General features: G+C 35.1%; 1 protein-coding gene across 1 annotated transcript in view; it reads right to left on the reverse strand.

Moving 5' to 3' along the window:
* Window positions 1-4,061: 4,061 nt before the first annotated feature.
* Window positions 4,062-8,960, reverse strand: part of LOC107694420 (V-set and transmembrane domain-containing protein 2-like protein) — a 61,431-nt gene continuing 56,532 nt past the window's right edge. Inside the window, exon 4 of the mRNA XM_016494109.1 lies at window positions 4,062-4,536. Coding sequence (XP_016349595.1) covers window positions 4,213-4,536 — 324 coding nt within the window. The 3' untranslated portion in view covers window positions 4,062-4,212. The remainder of the gene's footprint in view (window positions 4,537-8,960) is intronic.

An 8,960-nucleotide genomic window follows, 5' to 3' on the forward strand; every position in this document is an offset into this window, starting at 1 on the left:
GACATGTGGGGGCGTGTTAGAACGAGCCGTTTTAGGTAGGCGTGGCTGACTCTTAACTTTTATAAAGAATATCTCTTTGGATTTGAGACTTTAGTCTTTGCAACTTTACAGATCTTCTTTATGCACCAAGAGCTTGTAACACTTCAAAGAGAAAGGAAAAATTGAAATCGCTTCATATGACCCCTTTAAGTAGGTGGCGAAAGCTTTTGTTAGATCGGAAGGTAAAAAAGTCAACGTTGAAGGTTTTTGGGTCATTTTAGTACGGTTTTTTTATAATAATCTTTTTATTATAATCAAGGATGCACATAAGTGGTGCGCATGCACAACCAAAAATGCAAAGTTCAGACCGCTCATTTGCGTACCGACGTGGTTGACAGCTGTTAGCGCACACTAGTGTTGTCACGGTACCAAAATTTCAGTATTCGGTACCGATACCAGTGAAAATCGACGGGTCTCGGTACCAATTTCGGTACCAAAGCAAAACAAAAACATGCTAATTGAACAACATTTTTATTAATAACGTTAAACAAAAATTAAATGTACAAAACCAATGCCATTCTTTATACTTATTTAAACGTGTTTCAAGTTTTTCCACAAGTAATAAAAGTAAGAAAAAAGTAAACAAGTTTCACCCAAAAGTTTAGTCATAGTTCTGCTGCCACTGAAAAACATCTGTAAGTACCGACTTGGTACCGAAATACCGGGTCTTTTGACAACAGTAGCGCACACTCACTGTTTTAGATCGACGAAAGGAAAGGTCCTTGCAAACTGAATCCGAAATTATCGTCCAAAATTTTCGCACGTTAAAAAATAAATATGACTTAACATTTTAATCACATTTACACACTGCCTCTGAAAGTTTCGTCCATCATAAAAAATTCAGATCGGGTTCGATTTTCTGCTTTTTTTGCATCTGTAGCAAGCATTTTGATAAAAGGATGACGGATACGAAAAAAACACGACAATTTCAGACTCAAGGTCTTTGCACACAGTCCGAAATTCTCGTATGCTTTATTTTTTTGTATTCGTCATCCTTTCCTATCAAAATGCTTGCTACGGATTCACAAATGCAGAAAATCGAACCTGATCCGAATTTTTTTATGACAGACGAAAGTTTCGGAGGCGCGATTGGCACAACGTGAGGCCGTATTTATTTTTTAAAGTGCGAAAATTTAGGCCCTTCAGTGTGAAAATAAATAAAACACAATGAAAATGTAAAAATTAGCATATTAAAATAAAAATATTAGCAAAGTGTACTATAAAATAATAGCATTTTTATTTAATACGTTTTATTAATAGAATATAATATTATTTTATAAATTTGTATATAATATCATCGCTCTATTTTTTATATTTTGTTTATTTAAATAAAAACAAAATAAAATGCAATAATATTATTAATCATTATTTTATTTTTATAGTTATATGTAATGATAGAGCCCTGCACGGGACTGTTTTCTTAATCCTGCTCCCGCTGAATTTCTGACCATTACCGCCAGCTCCTGCAACATGTGTCCACTCCTGCAAACATCGTAATATTGTACATAATTTTCGCACATCCACTATCAATATGCAGTGTATAATCGATCGCTTTTGAATGTACGATGATTAAAGACAGCAATATTCAACAAACCATTTTAAAAACTGTATCGGGGGCGCCTCTACATAGCTATATCTTAAATTTGCAAATACAAAATAAAAATCAAATCTTTCAATTAAAATGCATTTAAGCCATGTGCACGTACACACAAGCCTAAATATAATTGTAAGCACATGAAAGAAAGCCTTTTGTAGAGGAAAAAAAAAATATAGGCCTAATATTGCAACTGCGACCAGGTCGATCGTGCAACAACTTAAAACTAGCAAGGCAGCAATAAAGGGCCATAAATATTTAGCTTACCATTAGAAGAACTGAAGCCAGCCCAGATTATATTTTGAGCCTCCAGAGAAACAACTGGTTCCACTTTACTTCCTTATGAAACGTCATTGTCATTTACAAATATCCATTATGCCAAAACTTAACTAACACATTTAAAAACATGTGCGTACCATAAAATAAAGCAAAAAAACACTAAGAAAAAAAGAACACTAATTTTGCAGGTTAGCCAATCACTCTTAAATTAGTCTCAGATTGCTCGCCAAATGCTCCCTCTTTAACCCTTAAAGTGGCCTGACCAAATTTTTGAACATTCAACTCTGCAACGGCGCCTCTTTCAAAAATATAAATTCAACATATGATAAAGAATGCAAAATAGTCTACACTACTTTCATGTAAACCTGCAGCTTTAAAGTTGTGTAATTTTAATTCTGTGATATCGATATTCTATTGGTCACGTGACTTCGTGATACCATCTTTTATACGATGGTTATTCCATATACGGTTTTTACATACTTAGCAAGTTTTCACAAAATAAAAAAATAATAAAAACATTATTATTCCGCCAAACGATGTTGTTCCTCAGAAACCGTTGTAGTTGCAACAAAGTGGTTGCCGAGCAACACACAGATGCAAAGAGGTGTGTGTTTGTAGAGTAATTTACAACAGCTTGGAACGCGGCTCAGCCAATCAGAATCAAGGACCGGAACGCTCCGTTTTATAATTAGAATTTTGGAACACAGTGAAGTTCTTTAGATGAGCTTGCGATTTGTATGCATAGTATTTCACACTGTTAATAAAAAAGCAAGCAAATCATGTATTAATGATACACAATGACATAAGATCAATGTACAATGTTTTTTATTTGATAAAGGCATACATTGAAGGTGAAACCAGTCTTTTGTAGGATTACTTAATATACACAATCTGTACATGTATTACTTCCAGAAACAAAAAGAACTATTGAATCAAACTGTAAAAACGAAGCGTTGTTAATAGCATTAAACATACTGTGAGTGTTTTCAGGATCTTTTTAAAGCTGCATAAAAACCACAAAATGTCGTAATATTGTATGCGCACCATCCTTCCATTGACACAAAAGCTTCATGAAACATATTTGCAAAAGCTGGCACCTATCAAATCGCATTGTGCCATCGGTGATGCCAGTCCAGAATAAACCCCTCAGACTGGTGCCTGTAACATTATACATGTAAACAATGATAGTAATATTACAGCATGTAAATGTCATCGTTTAGACCTGATGAAGAATATTTCAAACATTCACTTTGTTCTGCCGCTTCTAGCCGTCTATACATCGTATCAAAACCAGAATCTGATCAAACTAAGAATGACCAAAGAGTTTAAATCAACTGTCCAGTTTGGTTTCTTGCTCACTGGCAAATATTATTAGAAATGTTTGTCACATGCACTCACTGTTCTACCTTCGTTTTTATACAGAAATATACATCTTTTGTTAGAGCGATAGTTTACTCAAAAATTAAAATTTTGTCATTATGTACTCTCTCAACCCTAATGTTGCTTCAAACCTGTTTGACTCACTTTCTTCCATAAAATACAAAATTATAAATTTTGCAGAATGTCTAAGCTGCTCTTTGGAAGTAGATCCAGGGGCTATTAATAATAATAATAAAATAAATAAATAAACAAATAAGATAAAAAATGTTAAAAAATTCAAAAGGAAACAAAACACCGTAAAATGAAATAAAATATAATAAAGTTTCAAAAAGAGACAATAAAATAAAATGCAATAAAAAATTAAATAAAATAGATTAACGTTCTTCCATAAAACACAAAAACAAATTTATTTAGCAGAATATTTAAGCTGTCAAATAGACCGTGACCAGGGGCTAAAAAAATAAAATGAGGTAAAATAAAAAGCCTCAAAAAGGACACACAACCATAAAATAAAATATCAAATAAAATAATAAAATAAAGCTTCAAAAAGGACAAAACTAACATTAAATAAAATAAAACGAAGCTTCAAAATAAAAATTATTTATATTGCATGGTGTTAAAGCAGAAAAAAACGCTATGAAATAAAACAAAGCTTCAAAAAGGGCAAAAAAGGAGAGTGACCGGGGGTAATAAAAAAAAAAAAGGGCAAAAAAATTAAATAAAAAAACTTCAAAGGTTTTTATTTATTTATTTATTTTTTAACATAGGAACGTCAGTTATATGGGTTTGGAACAACATGAGAACGAGTAAATGACAGATTTTTCATTTTCAGGTGAGCTATCCCTAGTTTAGGGGTTGGCGTAAGGAATTATGGGTATTTGGGTGGTGTGGGTGGGGTAGTAACTGAAGCTAAGAGGAACCTAAAGCACGCAGCTCTCAGTGCAGTCAGTGGTACTATCATCAGCAGACCTCTTCCTGAGCTCGCGGCCGGGTTTGTGGTGGGCCGTCTGGTGCTTGTGGTGGTCGGACTGCAGAGCCTCCTCATGTGACGTCGCCCTCTGATGGACCGGAGGAGCTGCGTTCCCCTCGGGCCGCTTCACCCGCAGGTACGCCCGCACGCGATGGTGCCGCAGCTTGCTGTCGCTGAAGTCGATGACGTGGCATTCATACGTTCCCTCATCCGCAGGCTTCACGCTGGACAGACGGAGCTTGTGGGAGATGTTGCTTCCGGCAACCTTCACCACCTACAGAGAAACGGACAGGAGATGTGTGGAAGCCAGCATCAGGGTATTAAATCATGAATCAGCCTCGAACATGCTGATTTAAGACGGACTGCGGGATGAAGCCGTAGGCCGAAATATGCAGTGTGTTTTAGAAAATCAGATCTAGAACAGCCTTTTGAGAACATTTAAGGCAAGACGCTAACAGGCAAAACTATTGTTTTTTTCATGCACTAATCAATTTTGTGATTTTGTGCTATTTTGCTTCCATAACATGTCTTTTTTTCAGACTAGTGGAAAGAAAACATCCAAAGTGTTCATTTTATTACACTTTTGCGTCTGTAGATTTTAATTCAAGTACATATTTTTCAGAATATGTTTTTATTCTGCACTGAGCCAGAAATGTAACCAAACCAACCTTCAGTTTTATTCTTATCTATATTCTGAAGGTTTTTGCAGAGGGGTTTGTTGTTCATATATCATTCGCCTGGTTTCTATTACATTTTGTTCCTTAAAACATGTGAAAATGTATTCTAGTTTTTGACTGTTGACATTATTTTCTGATTTATGGAGTAATAAAAAGAAATATCCAACATCCCATTTATAAGTCCTTTAATATGTCAACAGAATGAAACGTATTTTGTACCTGGCTTTATCCACTGTTCAAATTTATGTTCCGCAAATTAGTGCATATTTAATTACATATTGCACATTTAAATATAATATTTAAGAAAACTTGTAATGCAAAACCATTGTCTTAATCTGTTTAATCAACTGGTGAAAATATGGTTATTTCTATTAATTAATTGTCACCCTGTTCACCTGTAGTGCTTTGCCTCAACTACACCCATGCCTGTGGTACTCGCAAAACACAAGCACAAATCTAATAAACCTCTGGATTTGTTAACAAGGAGTCTTTTGTATTGTTCCCAGCTCTCATGTTTTCTGTCCTGCAGGCTGAAACTAGCTCCTGAACATCAGAGCTCCTGTGTGGCCCATCATGTGCCTCTGAGCAGCAGGAAGCAAAGGAAGCAGTAGAGACAGTGTTTCCATCCACATCTGGGATATTGTGTTAAAAATGCGAGATGGAAACACCAAAATGCAAATAAAATATCCAAAATGTGCATAAATGTAAATTCTTTATCAAAAATAAGATGATAAAAACACTTATGAAAAATAATAATATATCAAAAAATTAAATTTTATTAAAACGTTTAATTTTTTATTTATTTTTATTTGTACTAGTATGAAAAACATTTAAAACAAATGTTTAATATGCATCAAAAAATGTTATGTGACTAAATGATTTGTCTCAATGATTGGTTAATATTACCTCAAGCTGTTGCTCTCAGAAGTTAAGAGCATGTTGTCTGTGCACTATAAACTGCAAGTAATTTATTATATCAAATATATTTTGCAACAGTTACCTGGGGAGTGACAATCATGTTCTATTTATTTATTTAGTTTAGCAGTTAATAGTAATTGATAAGTAATTCATTTAAACTCTTGCTGTATTCAGATTTTTTTTTACATGAATTAAATTCACAATTTGTAAATGCGTGAGTTTAGTGAAAGGAGGCAATGTGATGCAGCAGTAGATGTGGTGAGAGAGTGGAATGCATCCATGGAGGCACTGATATGCAATGAAATGTGAAAGAGGAATGGATTTGTGGAGGCAGTGAAATGCAGTGAGGAAGTGAAATGCATCAGTGGAAGCAATGCAGTCAAATGCAGTGACAGAGTGAAATGCAGTAAAATGCAACAAATGAGGCAATGCAATGCAGTAAAATGCAGTGAGGGAGTGAAATGCATTAGCTGAGGCAGTGAAATGCAGTAAAATGCAGTGAGTGAGTGAAATACAACAGTTGAGGCAATGCAATGCAGTGAAACATCAGTGGAAGCAATGCAGTGACACTGAAATGCAATAGCGGAGGCAGTGAAATGCATCAGTAGAGGCAATGCAATGCAGTAGAATGGAGCGAGTGAGTAAAATACAACAAATAAGGCAATGCAATGTGTAGTGAAATGCAGTGAGAGAGTGAAATACAATAGTAGACAGTGAAATGCATCAGTGGAGGCAATGAAATGCAGTAAAATGCAACAAGTGAGTGAAATGCAACAAATGAGGCAATGCAATGCAGTAAAATGCAGTGAGGGAGTAAAATGCAGTAAACCACAGCAAGTGAGTGAAATACAACAGCTGAGGCAATGCAATGCAGTGAAATGCAACAGTGGAAGGAATGCAGTCAAATGCAGTGACAGTAAAATGCATCAGTGGATGCAATGAAATGCAGTAAAATGCAGCGAGGGAGTGAAATATAACAGCTGAGGCAATGCAATGCAGTGAAATGGAGTGAGGGAGTAAAATACAACAAATGAGGCAATGCAATGTGTAGTGAAATGCAGTGAGAGAGTGAAATACAACAGTTGAGGCAATGCAATGAAATGCAGCGAGAGATTGAAATGCAATAGTGGAGGCAATTAAATACAGTAAAATGCAGTAAGTCAGTGAAATGCAACAGTTGAGGCAATGCAATGCAGTAAAATGCAGTGACAGAGTAAAATGCATCAGTCTGCATGTGAGCAGTAATGAGATGAGCTGTGAAACCGCAGAGACACATGAGAGACTCATTCACACAACAGCTCTCTCTCTTTCTCTGAAGCACAGAGACAATAGGACAATCACTCTCTAAAGCGGTCAGCGTTCCCAGAGGACTCTGAGCGCGGGTCCAGACGCTTAATAAAGCCGTCTGCCAGTGAAGCAGATTGAGTGTGGATCAGGTGGATAAATAAACATACATTCACAAACCCACATGCACACACACACAAACACTCTAACATTAACTCCACTCGCTGGCGCCGTTTCCACAGCACTACATATGTCGAGTGTGTTAACAAACACGCTCTAGCTATCAGCTTCTCCACAATCAGAAATAACAGCACAGTTAGATGCACGAGAGTGTAAACCGGCGCCATCGTGAACATCAGCAGCTGGACGGCGTGCAAATGTCCTTGTGAATATTTAATGAAGTAGCAGAGAGATGCTTTGATTTATCCACCCACACACACACACACACACACACACACACACACACACACACACACACACACACACACACACACACACACACACACACACACACACACACACACACACACACACACACACACACACACACACACACACACACACACACACACACACACACACACACACACACACACACGCACAACACACTCACCTTCAACATCCTACTGAGAGAATGAGCCTGCAAAACTTCATATTCTCAAATCTTACTAGTCAATGCGCTATCCACTCATCCCTGATCAGACACGCTTAGAAAAGCTATTTAGATGCCAAACACCAATAAGTGTGTGACTAACAGATGCTTAAAAAAAAAAAAAAATTATTGTAACCTTTTAATGTCATGAGAAATTCGGATACTGGGTGGCACAAAAACCACTTATTGGCCCCATGGGTTCAGATCAGGATTTTATAGTTAACCAAAACTAAAACCATAAAAACAATTCATAACTTGAAATAAAATGACCTGATTAAAAAAAAAAAGCTATTCAAGCAACATTTATCATTTTCATGTAGTTTAACTTGATGTACTAAAATAACTAAAACTGAAATAAAATTAATAAAAACTATATTTAGATATTAAGAAAAACAAACTACTAAAAAGGGCAAAAAAATGACAAAATTACTAAAACTTTAAGATGAAAAAACAAATTAAAAAAATTTATAAAAATTATGATATAATCTCGATGCTAACATAATGGTTTGGATAAAAGCTTGATGGTTTCATGGTAAAAAAAAAGGAAAAAAAATTAAGATATAATAGAATTATAATTTTACATTTGTACTGTAAAAGTTTAAAAATATATTTTTTCCATTAAATTTAAGAAAAAATTTTGAATACTCAATTTTTCAACATTTTGTTTAATATTTATATTTAGTTATACTACTAATAATAACAACAACAGCAATAATAACAATAATTACAAAACTGGAGCTTAAAAAAAAAAAAAATCATTAAATGAATTAAAATGTATTAAAATTAAAACAAATACACAGGGGAAAAAATTGCAATTCAGTTTTTTCCTCAAATTATTCCAAGCTGTAAGGTACAGTAAAATATTACTTGTGTGAATTGTTACGTAGAATTGCATGATTGCATGATCCTGTTTTGGTTTATTTTGGGAATATCTTCATTTAATTGAGCACAAATTAAACAAATGTTCATGAAAGAGTGTCTGAAATTTGTTGCTCAGCATTAACTGCTTGTTTACACAATATCACACTGATATCCATGCTGTTGATCTGAATATCAGCACAGTTATGATCACCTGCGGCACAATCACAGCAGATATTGATACAGCAGCATCAGTGTGAGTGTGTGATACTGTTGAACTATCAGCAAAGGAGACTCCTGCGTCTCACA

The sequence above is a fragment of the Sinocyclocheilus anshuiensis genome, unplaced genomic scaffold, assembly GCF_001515605.1.
Source record: "Sinocyclocheilus anshuiensis isolate Anshui unplaced genomic scaffold, SAMN03320099.WGS_v1.1 scaffold1826, whole genome shotgun sequence".
Lineage (NCBI taxonomy): Eukaryota > Metazoa > Chordata > Actinopteri > Cypriniformes > Cyprinidae > Sinocyclocheilus > Sinocyclocheilus anshuiensis.